A 14,836-nucleotide genomic window follows, 5' to 3' on the forward strand; every position below is an offset into this window, starting at 1 on the left:
TTTTTTTCCTATGTTCATTTCCTGTTATCTGGTTGCTTGTTCCCCCTTTGACCTGGGGTTAATTTCCTTTAATCTTGCTTACAGTACTCAACCAGAAAGCTCTTGGATTAAAGGAGTGTGCTAGGGCTGAGCAACACTACAACTAGAAACAGGTTGTTCCAATAAACAACACAATCTCAGGGTTCACAGTATGAGCAAATATTCTGCAATAAAGGTGGAATGTTAAAACTCAGGAGAGGAGTGGGTAGTCTTAGTGTCTTCTTTTCCAAGCATGCACAGATATTCAATAATCCACTCATTAGTGTAAAAGGCGAAGAGGTGAGATTCCTTACTTAACTGAGAAAGCAGAAGTGTCTGAGGAAGGAAGGCTAGTGGTGTGGGCATAACTGATGTCTTCCTTAATGTGCTGGTCCTAACCTTTCCATATCTCAAAAAATACAGCCCTTTTGAACAGGGTTGTTCTGAACAACTTGACCTATTAGGAGTAACAGGTATCAAGTTTGATTCTTGAAGACATTTTTCAGGAGACATAACTTGTGACTGCATCATCCTGCTGTTGTGGATGTTTATCACACAAAACATTTTGGAATGTCTCAGTTTGATGTGATCTACTGAGAAGAAAGACATATTTTAAAGAGATTTCTGTATGTGTGTTTTTGGTGTTTTTTTTTTTTTTTTATCTTCCCCAGACCCAGACAAAAAAGAGAAAAAGAAAGAAAAAGAGAAGATTGAATGCAAGGTACAAGCAGAGCTGCCATGCTGTTCTTTGTCCTCCAGAAGCAAGACAGTCAAGGAAAAGGATGACCATGGCCCAGAGAAGCACAACAGCAAGAGCTCAGAGAGAGTGCAGAAGTCTAATGATAGAGAGGTGAAGAAGAATCATTCAGACTTCTTTGATGTCAGGATTTCCTTCCAGGGTAGAGCAGAGAACCCTGAGTGGGAACCAAAGAAAGAGAAACCCAAGCATGAGCATAAGTCCTTAAGCAGGAGGGAGGAAGAAGAAGAAAAGAGCAGAGATAAGGATAGAAAGAAGAGCTCAGGGACGCATTCCACCAAACACAATGGGCATTCTGAAATTTGGAATCATAGGAGTAGAAGTAGGATTCTGGATAATTCCCATTGTCATATAAAGCATAGACACTCTTGGGATTGGGAGTCCTTCCATGCCAGTGATGGGAGACATTACTGAATCCTGTTTCAACTGCCCAGTTCTTTGAAAATGAATTTTATTCCATAAATATCAAATTCTCTTTGTTGTTATTTTTATATATAAAGTTCTGAGGGCTGAATTTGTTCAATCCCTTGTATGACAGAGTTGTTGGGGAAGCTGTAGTTTCAATAGCTAGATATCTTACAAACAACAACAACAACAAAAAAAACAAACCGAACAAACATGATTCACTGTCCCTGGGAAAATATTTCGTACTGAACAAAGTATGTGCCTAAAATTTGGTTATAGATTTGGCCTTTACCCGCCAACCTCTGATCTGTGATGAGATTGCTAGAAAAGGCAAAACACAAGCAATGGTGGATCTCTGGTGTTCATGGTAGATATTCCAAGGCCTGCACTGTAGGACCTTAGCAGATGACAGTTAACAGCTTTAGAAAGCAGTGGCTTAGGACATTTGGAGAGCTTAATATGGATATGATAGGATTCTTTTTTTTGGATTTTTTTTATTAATTACACTTTATCCATTTTGTATCCCCCCCATAAGCCCCTTCTTCCTCCCCTCCCGATCTCACCCTCCCTCCCGTTTCTGCATGCATGCCCCTCCCCAAGTCCACTGATAAGGGAGGTTCTCCTCTCCTTTCTGATCTTAGTCTATCAGTTCTCGTCAAAAGTAGCTTCATTGTCCTCTTCTGTGGCCTGGTAGGGCTGTTCCCCCCTCAGGGAGAGGTGATCAAAGAGCAGGACAATCAGATTATGTCAGAGGCAGTCCCTCTTCCCATTACTAGGTAACCCACTTGGACACTGACCTGCCATGGGCTACATCTGTGCAGGGGTTCTAGGTTATCTCCATGAATAGTCCTTGGTTGGAGTATGAGTCTCTGGGAAGTTCCCTGTGTTCAAATTTTCTTGTTCTGTTGCTCTCCTTGTGGAGTTCCTGTCCTCTCCAGCTCTTACTATTTCCCACTTCTTACATAAAATTCCATTTACTCTGCCCGACAGTTGGCTATCAGGCTCAGCATCTGCTTTGATGGTCTGCAGGGCAGAGGCTTTCAGAGGCCCTCTGTGGTAAGTTCCTAGTTTGTTTCCTGTTTTCTTCTGGCTTTCAGAGGCCCTCTGTAGCAGGTTCCTAGGTTGCTTCCTGTTTTCTTCTTCTACTGATGTCCATCATCTTTGCCTTTCAGGTGGGGATTGAACATTTTAGTTAGGGTCCTCTCTCTTGCTTAGTTTCTTTAGATGCATAGATTTAGTGGGTTTGTCCTACATTGTATGTCTATATGAGTGAGTATATATCATGTGTGTCTTTTTGCTTCTGGGACAACTCACTCAGGATGATCCTTTCCAGGTCCCACCATTGACCTGCAAATTTCATGATTTCCTTATTTTTCATTGCTGAGTAATATTCCATTGTATAGATGTACCACAATTTCTGCATCCATTCTTCAGTTGAGGGGCATCTGGGTTGTTTCCAGCTTCTGGCTATTACAAATAAAGCTGCTACAAACATGGTTGAGCAAATGTCCTTTTTGTGTACTTGAACCTCTTTTGGATATATGCCTAGGAGTGGTATGGCTGGATCTTGAGGAAGCGCTATTTCTAGTTTTCTGAGAAAGCGCCAGATTGATTTCCAGTGTGGTTGTACAAGTTTACATTTCCACCAGCAGTGGAGGAGGGTTCCCCTTTCTCCACAACCTCTGCAGCATGTGTTGTCCCTTGAGTTTTTTATCTTGGCCATTCTCATGGGTGTAAGGTGAAATCTCAGGGTTGTTTTGATTTGCATTTTCCTAATGGCTAATGAGGTTGAGCATTTCTTTAAGTGCTTCTCTGCCATTCAATATTGCTCTATTGAGAATTCTGTTTAGCTTCGTTCCCCATTTTTTAAGTGGATTACTTGGTTTGCTGCTTTTCAGCTTGTTTAGTTCTTTATATATACTGTATATGAGTCCTCTGTCAGATAAAGGGTTGGTGAAGATTCTTTCCCAATCTGTAGGCAGTTGTTTTGTTTTGATGACGGGGTCCTTTGCTTTACAGAAGCTTTTTAGTTTCATGAGGTCCCATTCTCAACTTCATATGGAATAAGAAGAAACCCAGAATTGCTAAAACAATCCTCTACAATAAAAGATCTTCTGGAGGTATCTCCATCTCTGATCTTAAGTTGTACTATAGAGCAACAGTTTTAAAAACTGCATGGTTCTGGCATAGAAACAGAATGGTGGATAAATGGAACCGAACAGAGGACCCAGAAATAAACCCACACACTTATGGACACCTGATCTTTGACAAGTTGCCAAAATCATAGAATGGAAAAAAGATAGCATCTTCAACAAATGGTGCTGGTCCAACTGGATGTCTACATGTAGAAAAATGAAAATAGATCCATACTTATCACCCTGCACAAAACTGAAGTCTAAGTGGATCAAAGACCTCAACATAAAACCAGACACATTAAATCGGCTAGAAAAAAAAGTGGGGAATACCCTAGAACTCATTGGTACAGGAGAAAACTTCCTGAACAGAACACCAACAGCACAGGCTCTAAGAGCAACAATCAATAAATGATAGGATTCTTAAGAGCAGCTGGTTCCTTCCCCTTTAAGTTTCTTCTTGCAGGGTTAGAAGCCAGGACTGGTCATGCTAGACAAGTCCTCTATTAATCAGACATGTCCTAGCTCCCATTGTTTTTAGTTTTAGATGGTTACATATATGTCTATGTATTTTTTCTTTGTAATTTATTTGTTTTTATTGAGATGAAATTCATATAAAAGAAAGTTAACCATTCTAAACAATTCAGTGGCTTTTGGTCCACTCCTTGTTGGACTTACAACATTTTCATGTAGTTCTAACTCGTTTATGCCTTTCTCTACTCTTACTTGTTTGTCCCTGGCAAGGACAATAGCCTTTTTTTTTTCCTGTGGATTCACCTATTTGTTACTTTCCTCATTTTTGTGGCAAACTTTCAAAATGTCTGATGAAAGCAGCTTAAAGAAGAGTTTATTTTCTTGTGTTTATATGCTTGTGTTCATGCAGGTGTAGAGGCTCTTGATCAACTTTTTTTTTTTAAGATTGATTTATTTATACAATGTTCTGCCTGCACACCGGAAGAGGGAACATATCTCACTGCAGATGGTTATGAGCCGCCATGTGGTTGCTGGGAATTGAACTTAGAACCTTTGGAAGAACAGTCAGTGTTCTTAACCTTTAAGCCATCTCTCCAGACCTCTTGATCATCTTTTGAGTGTCTGTCACTTTCTACTTTTCTTTTGAGACAGGATCTCTCACTTCCCTGAGAGCTAGATGTCTGGGCTAGACTGGCTTAGCTAGCTGGTATCCTTGGGATCTGCTTGCCTTGTTTACTCACCCAGCACTAGGGTTACAGGCATGTAGGTGCTGGGAATCCAAACTCTAGTCTTCCATGTTTGTTCAGCAAAGGCTTTACCTACTCATTTTCCCAGCCCTTTTACCTTACAGTGTGAGAGGATACTGTCCTTCATGGGGAGGAAGTCACATAGCCAGAGCCTGAGTTACATGTTGCCTTATTGTGTACTCAGCAGAGAGAAGTGAATGTTTATGCTCAGCCACTTTCTCATTCTCCTTCCTTTTTATCCAGTTCATGATTTCAGCCCATGAAATCCATGGTGCCACCCACAGTGAGGGTGGGTCATTCCTCTTAAACCTCTGTGGATTATCATAGACACCCAGAGGTATGTCTCCTAGGTTGACAATGAAGATGAAATATAATATGCTTTGGGTATTTCCTTTAAGTGAAATTATACCAGATTGGCCTTTTGTGTCTCCCTTGTTTAACCTAGTGTGTTTTCAAAGCTGACACTGTAGCATGTTTGTATTTCTTCACTTTTCATAGATGTCTAATAATGAGCAGATACGTGCTTTTGGTTCATGGATGGACATTTGGTTCTTTTGTATTGTTTGGGTAATTGTGCTTTTGGGGTTCCCAGACGTACAAGGCTTCCTTCTGGGCTTCTCAAGTCACTGTTCTGCTAACATGGGACGTTGTCATCTCTATTGCCTATGTATACCTGATTAGCAGTTCCTTTCTTTAAAAAAAGTGACATCATTTCTGCTCCTCTCTCCATCATGTCCCATGCACACTCAAATTCATAACCCTTTATTTAATTATTATTGTTACGTATAAATATGTGAATAATTATATAAATACAACCTGATGAGTCTGTTTAGTGTATGTGTATATTTTAGGGCTGACCACTTGGAACTCTTCCTTGGGGTAGATTAATTTTTCCTGTAGCTCTTCATCTAGGCCTTGGGGCCTTTGAGATTTCCTCCGTCCACATGGGCAAGTCAACTGATGTTACTACTCAGGTCTCATTTTAACAGCCATGTTGCTGAGATTTCATGAATGTCACTTCCCTGACATATCTAGAAGACATACTCTTGCAGCAGGCTTCCTAGTCCTCTGGCTCTTAGAATCTTCCCACCCCTTCTTCTGTGATGCTTCCAGAGATTTAGGTATAGGGATGTGTTGTAGATGTATATTAATTAGGAATGGGCACCCCATTGTCAATTGTTTCCTGCATTTTGAGTCGTTACTACTTTCTCTAATTGCGTCTTGTGGAAAGAAGCTTCTTTGATGAGGGTTGAGAGTTACACTCATTGATGGGTATAAAGTTTTTAGAATGCAATTAAGAATTACTCTGGTTGAGGAAAGTGGTAGTAGTAGGTTCTCTAAGATCCATGACCTCTTAGCCATGAATGACTGACTAGGCATGATTTCCCTCCTTTAAATGGACCTTTGTCTGATTAGAGAGCTGTTGGTTACCATGAAGATAAGAGTGCCAACATTGCACCTTTAGGGATAACTGGCGTTACTGATGATTGTTGTGAATTGTAGGTGTCACAGCTGCATAGGATTATTGATTGTTTCCTCCCTTGGCATCTTGCTTATACCTTTTGGTATAATCTAGTTCCCAGGTTGGAGATTTTCAGTTCAATCTAGCTCAAATCCTCTTGTATTCTGTGTTCAAAGTGGGTGGTGCCTTCAGCAGTAGAGACTGTTTTAGGGAGACAGCCAAGTGCAACAGTAATAACCTATATTGTTTGGGCTCCCATGACCAACTGGAACAGAGATTTCTCATGCTTTATACTGGGATTTTATTAGTCTAGGTGTACTGGCAGTTTTGTTTGTCAAGTTGATATATGCTAGAACTGTCAGAGAAGAGGGAGGCTTAGTTGAGGAAATGCCTCCATACGATCCAGCTAAAAGACATTTTCTCAATTTTTTCATCAGTGGGGGAGAGCCTAGTTCATGGTGGGTGGTACCATTCCTGGACTGATGGTCCTGGGTTCTATCAGAAAGCAGGATGCGCAAGCCGTGGGAAGCAAGCCAGTAAGCAGCATCCCTCTATGGGCTTTGTGTCAGCTCCTTCCTCCAGGTTTCTGCCCTGCCTCAGTTCCTGTCCTAACTTCCCCCAGTGATGGACTATGATCAGGAAGTGTAAACTGAATAAACCCTTCCCTCCCCAAGTTGCTTTTTGGTCCTGGCGTTTCGTCACAGCAGTAGAAACCCTACTTTTTAAATGTTTTTAAATGACTCTTCTTTTTAAATGTTTTTTCTTTTATTGAAAATAGAGATGGGGAAGGACACTTCATACTCATCATGGGAAAATACTACCAGGAAGACATCACTATCCTGAACATCTATGCCCCAAATACAAGGGTACCCATATTTGTAAAAGAAACATTAATAAAATTTAAACCACACATAGATTCCCCACACATTAATAGTGGGAGACTTCAACACCCTACTCTCATCTAAGGACAAGTCAATAAAGCAGAAATTAAACAAAGAAACAATGTCTCTAATAGAGGTCATGAGTCAAATGGACCTAACAAACATCTACAGAACCTTTCACCCAATCACAAAAGAATTTACCTTACTCTCAGCACATCATGAAACCTCCAAAATAGACCATATGGTTGGTCACAAAGCAAGTCTCAACAGATACAAGAAGATTGAAATAATCCACTGTATCCTATCTGACCCTCATGGACTAAAGCTGGACCTCAACAAAAACAGAAATAGCAAAAAGCCTACACATACGTGGAAACTGAACAACTTACTACTAAATGACAATTGGGTTAGGGAAGAAATAAAGATATTAACGTCTTCCTAGAATTCAATAAAAATGAAGACAACATACCCAAACTTATGGGACACAATGAAAGCAGTGTTAGGAAATTTCATAGCACTAAGTGCCTTCAAGAAGAAATTCGAGATAGCTCATTCAAGCAACTTAATGGATCACCTAAAAGTCCTAGAAAAAGAAGCAGACACACCAAAAAGGAGTAGGCGGCTGGAAATAAACTCAAGGCTGAAATCAATATATATTAAACCAAAACAATTCAAAGAATCAATGAAACCAAGAGCTGGTTCTTTGAGAAAATCAAGAAGATAGACAAACCCTTAGCCAAACTAACTAAAAGTCAGAGACACTATCCAAATTTAAAAAATCAGAAATGAAAAAGGGGACATAACAACAGACTCTGAGGAAATCCAATCATTAGGACTTACTTCAAAAATCTATATGCCACAAAATTTGAAAATCTTAATGAAATGGACAATTTTCTTGATCGATTCCACTTACCAAATCTGAATCAAGATCAGGTAAATCAATTAAATAGTCCTATATCCCCTAAGGAAATAGAAGCTGTCATGAAATGTCTCCCATCCAAAAAAGCCAAGGACCCAGATGGTTTCAGTACATAATTCGACCAGACCTTCAAAGAAGAGCTAACTTCAGTTCTCTTCAAATTATTCCACAAAATAGAAACAGAAGGAACACTACCAAACTCATTCTATGAAGCCACAGTCACCTTGGTACCTAAACCTCACAAAGACCCAACAAAGAAAGAGAATTTCAGGGCAATCTCTCTCATGAACATTGGTGCAAAAATACTCAAAAAAATACTTACAAACCGAATACAAGAACACATCAAAGATACCATCCACTATGACCAAGTAGGCTTCATTCCAGGTATGCAGGGATGGTTCAGTATACAGAAATCCATCAATATGATCCACCATATTAACAAACTGAAAGAAAAAAACACATGATCTCCTTAGATGCTGAAAAAACATTTGACAAAATCCAAAATCCATTCATGTTTAAATATTGGAGAGATCAGGGATACAGGGGACATACCTAAATTTAGTAAAGGCAATATACAGCAAGCCTATAGCAAACATCAAACTCAATGGAGAGAAACTTAGTTCAATTCCACTGAAACGAGGGACAAGGCAAGGCTGCCCACTCTCTCCATATCTCTTCAACATAGTTTTGGAAGTCCTTGCTAGAGCAATAAGACAATTGAAGGAGATCAAAGAGGTACAAATCAGAAAGGAAGAAGTCAAAGTATCACTATTTACAGATGATATGTTTACCTGAGTGAGCCCAACATTTCACCAAGGGAACTCCTACAGCTGATAAACACCTTCAGCAACGTGGTTGGATATAAAATTAACTCAAAGAAAAATCAGTAGCTTTTCTTTACAGAAAAGACAAAAGGGCTGAGAAAGAAATTAGGAAAACAACACCCTTCACAATAGCCACACAAGACATAAAGTACCTTGGTGTGACCCTAATGAAGCAAATCAGACTTGGATGAAGAAAATTTCAGGTCTCTGAAGAAAGAAATAGAAGAAAATATCAGAAGGTGGAAAGATTTCCCATGCTCATGACTTGGCAGGAATAACAGTAAAAATGGCCATCTTACCAAAAGCAATCTACAGATTGAATGCAATTCCCATCAAATTCTCAAAACAATTCTTTACAGACCTTGAAAGAAAAATTCTCAACTTCATATGGAAAAACAAGAGACCCAGAATCGCTAAAACAATCCTCTACAATAAAAGATCTCCTGGAAATATCTCCATCCCTGATCTCAAGCTGTACTATAGTACAGCAACAGTAATAAAAACTGCATGGTACTGGCATAGAAACAGAATAGTGCATCAGTGGAACCAAACAGAAGATCCAAAAACAAACCCACACACTTATGAACACCTGATTTTTGACAAAGATGCCAAAACCATACAATGGAAAAAAGATAGCATCTTCAACAAATGGTGCTGGTCTAACTGGATGTCTACATGTAGAAAAATGCAAATAGATTCATACTTATCACCCTGCAAAAAATTAAAGTCCAAGTGGATCAAAGACCTCAACATAAAACCAGACACATTAAATTGGTTAGAAGAAAAGGTGGAGAAGAGCCTTGAACTCATTAGCACAGGAGACAACTTCCTGAACAGAAAACCAACACCACGGGATCTAAAAGCGACAATCAATAAATGGGACCTCATGAAAGTGAAAAGCTTCTGTAAAGCAAAGGACACTGTCATCAAAACAAAACAACAGCCTACAGATTGGGAAAGAATCTTCACCAACCCTTTATATGACAGAGGGCTAATAACCAGTATACAGAACTAAAGAATTTGAAAATAAGCAAACCAAGTAATCCAATTTAAAACTGGGGAACAGAGCTAAACAGAGAATCCTCGATAGAGGACTATTGAACAGCAGAGAAACACTTAAAGAAATGCTCATTGTCCTTAGCCATCAGGGAAATGGAAATCAAAACGACCCTGAGATTTCACCTTACACCAATCAGAATGGCCAAGATAAAAAACTCAAGTAAAAACACATGCTGGAGAGGTTGTTGAGAAACCAGTACCCTCCTCCACTGCTGGTGGGAATGTAAATTTGTACAACCACTCTGGAAAGCAATCTGGCACTTTCTGAAACAACTAAGAATAGTGATTCCTCAAGATCCAGCTATACTACTCCTAGGCATATATCTAAAAGAGGCTCAAGTACACAATAAGGACATTTGCTCTACTATGTTTGTAGCAGCTTCATTTGTAATAGTCAGAAGCTGAAAACAACCCATATGTTCCTCAACTGAGGAATGGATACAGAATTGTGGTACATCTACACAATGGAATATTACTCAGCAATAAAAAAAAAAACAAAAACAAAGAAATCATGGAATTTGCAGGTAAATGTTGGGAATGGGAAAAGATCATCCTGAGCGAGGTATCCCAGGAGCAGAAAATTCACACAGTATATACTCACTCATATAAACATGTAATATAGGATAAACCTTCTAAAATCTGTACACCTAAAGAAACTAATCAAAAGGGATTTAACTTTATATAACTCTGGTTAAAATGCTCAATCCCCATCCAGAAAGGCAAAGAGGATGGACATCAGAAGAAGGGGAAAACAGGGAACATGTTAGGAACCTGCCACAGAGGGCCTCTGAAAGGCTGTGCCCTGCAGACTATCAAAGCAGATGCTGAGACTTATTGCCAACCTTTGGGCAGAGTGCATGGAATCTTATGAAAGAAGAGGGTAATAGTAAAATATGGAGAGGACAGGAGCTCCACAAGGAGAACAACAAAACCAAAAAATCTGAGCACAGCTGTCTTTCCTGAGACTGATACTCCAACCAAGTACCATTCATGGAGATAACCTAGAACCCCTGCACAGATGTAGCCTAAGGCAGTTCAGTCACCAACTGGGTTCCATAATAATGGGAACTGGGATTATCTCTGACAGGAACTGATTGGTGTGCTCTTTGATCATCTCCGCCTGAGGGGGAACCAGCCTTACCAGGCCATAGAGGAAGACCGTGCAGCCACTCCTGATGAGACCTAATAGACTAGGATCAGAAGGAAGGAAAAGAAGTTCTCCCCTATCAGTGGACTTGGTGAGGCAGGGAGGGCTTGGTGGTGAAGGGGAGAGAGAGATACAGGGGGGATACAAAATGAATAACGTGTAATTAATAAAAAATTAAATAAAAAAAAACAAACAACAAATCAACCAGTCAATGAAAACAAACCAAAAAAAGAAACAGACCCATGCATTGAAAAACAGTAAGAATTGGTATATGGGAAAGACTGTAGGGAGTAGAAGTAAGGTAGAAATGTGTAACTATATGACATTCTCCAAAAATAAAAGAAATTACTTTAATTGTTTAAAATCTTTTTATTCTTATATCATATATTTTGATTACGTTCTCTGTTCCTTCTACACCTAGTTACTCCCCCATCCCCTCCCATCTGAATTCACTATCTTCTCGTCTCTCTGTATAAAATAAAAAGGATTTTAAATGATAATAATAACGTAAATATAATAAGAATAAGGAAAAATTACATGTTGGAATTGGACAAAACAAATAGATGGAATCTGGATGGAAGAGACATGGGAAAGAACTGGTAATAGAGAAGCGGAAAAACATAATCAATATATATGTTCTATGAGAAAAAAATTCCATTTTCAGGAAAAGGATCCCATATGCACAAACCAAGCAACCAACCAACCAGGGTGACTAGTGAGAGGGCTCAAGAAGTAAAGGCGATCGCTGCCAAGCTAGATGACTTAAGCTTGATTCCCCGGATCTATATGGTAGAGAGAGAAAAGCCATTCCTGCAGGTTGTCCCAAGACCTCCACTCACAGGCCATAGTATGCTCAAGCACACATGCACATTCACACACACACACACACACACACACACACACACCAAAATACATGTATTTAAAGCCTTTTTAAGTCGGGTTCCTATCATATAAGGACTATAATGTAATAAGGTAAGGTCAATCTTTACTGAATTTAATTATTCCTCTGTTTTCACACATGATATTTTAATATCTCATCTTCATTACTGTGTCCCAAGCACATCATCACCAGGAACATCTTCAGTTCTTACTAACTTTTACATTGGTTTAAAAAACCCTTTTCATGTGCATACATGTGGGTGTGCATGTGTTCGTAGGTACATGCATGTTAAGGCATTTCCCTAGTCCTACCTTGCTTTTCATCTAAACTCTACAGAACAAACACATTAAGTACTGAAACTAAAACTGTTACAGGTTTTTCCCATTCAAGGAAAAAAAAAACCATCATAGGAAACTTTACTGAAATAAATGCTTACTTGAAATGTCAGGTTTGGAAGTTGAGATCACTGCAACAATAATCAACTCATTGTCTTCATCTTCACCTTCATTTTGAATTTCTTCTGTTTTATGATGACGTGGTTCCAACTCTTCTTTACACCCCATGAAAAGTTCTGCCATTTTTGAAATGTCTACTATCCAAAAAGGAGAGAAACAACCATTATTTTCTTTTTTATTTCAATATTTTATTACAAACTTTGCCTTCAAATTAAAAACATAAAATTGATACAGTTATACATGGTCATATAAAACCATGTGATGTTTAAAAACAGATTAAATTAACCTAATTCTACCTATCTCAGTAATATATAACCATTATTTTCAAAAGGAAAAATAATTTTTTTAATTTTATTTTTTTCTTATCAGTTACATTTTATTAACTCTGTATCCCAGCTGTATCCCGCTCCCTCATTCCCTCCCAATCCCACCCTCCCTCCCTCATCTCCACCCTGCCCCTTTCCAAGTCCACTGATGGGGGGGACCTCCTCCCCATTCATCTGATCCTGTTTTATCAGGTATCTTCAGGACTGGCTGAAAAGTCCTCCTCTGTGGCCTAACAGGACTGCTCCTCCCTTGGGGGGGGGTGGGAAGGTCAAAGAGCCAGCCATTGAGTTCGTGTTAGAAATAGTCCTTGTTCCCCTTACTATGGGAAACCAATTGGTTACTGAGCTAGAAAAATACATTTTGTTATAGGAAGTATGCTAATTAAGATAAACTTTAATAATCCTAAAGGAAATTACTTAATAACTACATAATTAGGAATTGACATTCCTAGTTGGTTTATCATAGCAAGAATTAACTGATAAAACAATATGTAATATACAAACTATTAGCTCAGTGTAGTGGTTTACCCCTAAAAACAAGAGTGGAATTCAAGTGTAACTTGGAGAACCAATAAAGGCTTTTAAATTAGGGGGGAGAAATGGTGAGAGAAAGAAGAACCCACAACATAGCAAATACCAACTACAAAGCAAAAAGAAATAAGAAGAAAGAAATTAGATTCAGAGATCTCTGTCTCTCTCCTCTATCCTCTCTCTTTTGTATCTAGTGATAGGGGTGAAACCAGGGTTGGGAAGGTGAAAAAAAAATCCACATTGTAGCAAAGGCCAGCTACAGTCCCCCTAACTAATAATTGCTCACAAATCTTGGCCAGATCTGTGGCTTCTGGAGCTCATTCCCCTAGTAATTATTGTCTATAAAACCTTGACAGGGGTTAGAGCCTCTTCTTGGAAACCTTAACTATATAACTTAGTTAACTTTCTAGGATTCCTTGTGGAGGAGGAGGGCCTCATAAGAGTTCCTCTTAACAACTGTTAACTGAGCCCCTTTACAGTCAAACTTTTCTGTTTTACATTTATTTGTGAGGGCATTTTCCTTCCATCATGTGAGTCTCAGAGACTGAATTCAGGTTATCAGACTTGGTTCCACTGAACCATCTCACAATCTCCATGCCATCAATTTTTAAATGCTTACAAATCCTTGGGGGAGGAAGAGGTCTTATGAGCTCTTCTTCCAATCATCTATTTGCCTATAAAACCTTGGGGAAGAATGTAGCCTCACAAGATGGCTCCTTTAGTGACCTATAACTGTCTACAAATCCTTGGGGTAGAAAGTGGCTCATAACCCCTTTCCCATTTCATGAAGAAAAGTTAATGAGCCAATCTTGTGTAAGTCTTCCTCAAGTTATCATAGCTGCTGACAATTCAAGAAGGTAAAGGATTTGTCATTCTCAAAGGACACAGAGTTCCATAACACTTGGCTAATTGTAAAGGAAGTTAAGGTATATCCTGGGATGCATGAGACCCTGTAACCAAAAACTAAGAAATGAAAAAAAAAAAAAAAAAAAAAAAAAAAAAAAAAAAAAAAAAAAAAAAACAGGTGAGGGTGCCTATCACCAAGCCTGACTACCTGAATTTGAGTTAAGACCTACATAGTAGGAGAGAAATGACTCTCACAAATTGCCCTCTGTCCTCCGCATATGCCACATATCTGCACTCAAATACGCACACACCTGCACTAAATAAAAGAGAAAAAATGGAGAGCAATCTAAGGAAAGAAAGTGTTCAGTGGACACAGCACTTAATGTGCAAGCATCAGAATCAAAGTCCAGATCCCAGAGACCACAGAAAAGCTGGGAAGATTAGCTGGAGAGATGGTTCCTCAGTTAAGAGCACTCCTTGCTCTTCCAGAAGTCTTGGGCAGAGTTTTGAGCATCTAGGCATCCAGGTTTACCAGGACAGTAGTAGGGAGACTGCAGAGACAGAATTCAGGTGAAGACCAAATGAGTCAGAGAAAGAAGAGCCAGCAGATTAGAGTAGATTGCTAGAGATTGATTGAGGCCAAGCAGAGCAATTCTGTGGCTGAGAGAGAAGCCAGATTGAATAAGTCATCTGGGAAAAGAGTTTGAGCCAGGACAGCTGAGTTGAACTAGCCAGCTATGAGCTCAGAAAGAACAAGAAAGGTTGAGCTTATTAAGTAGTAGGTCCCAGAGGCTAAAAATATCCTAGGCCTAGGTAAGATTGTAAGGAAGCCAGGATCTTCTAGGACTTGGCCTAGGCTAGCAGAAGAAGGCAATAAACCTTCCAGTCTACAATTGAACTAGGTGAATAGAATAAAAGTTAACGTTTACACACACACACACACACACACACACACACACACACACACACACACA

General features: G+C 39.2%; 1 protein-coding gene across 1 annotated transcript in view; it reads left to right on the top strand.

Moving 5' to 3' along the window:
- Positions 1–3,642, top strand: part of LOC129674938 (RNA-binding motif protein, X-linked 2-like) — a 10,172-nt gene extending 6,530 nt beyond the window's left edge. Inside the window, exon 5 of the mRNA XM_055605013.1 lies at positions 690–3,642. Coding sequence (XP_055460988.1) covers positions 690–1,189 — 500 coding nt within the window. The 3' untranslated portion in view covers positions 1,190–3,642. The remainder of the gene's footprint in view (positions 1–689) is intronic.
- Positions 3,643–14,836: the final 11,194 nt, after the last annotated feature.

Source organism: Psammomys obesus, unplaced genomic scaffold (genome assembly GCF_907164565.1).
Source record: "Psammomys obesus unplaced genomic scaffold, mPsaObe1.curated_primary_1811, whole genome shotgun sequence".
In the NCBI taxonomy this organism is placed as follows: Eukaryota; Metazoa; Chordata; class Mammalia; order Rodentia; family Muridae; genus Psammomys; species Psammomys obesus.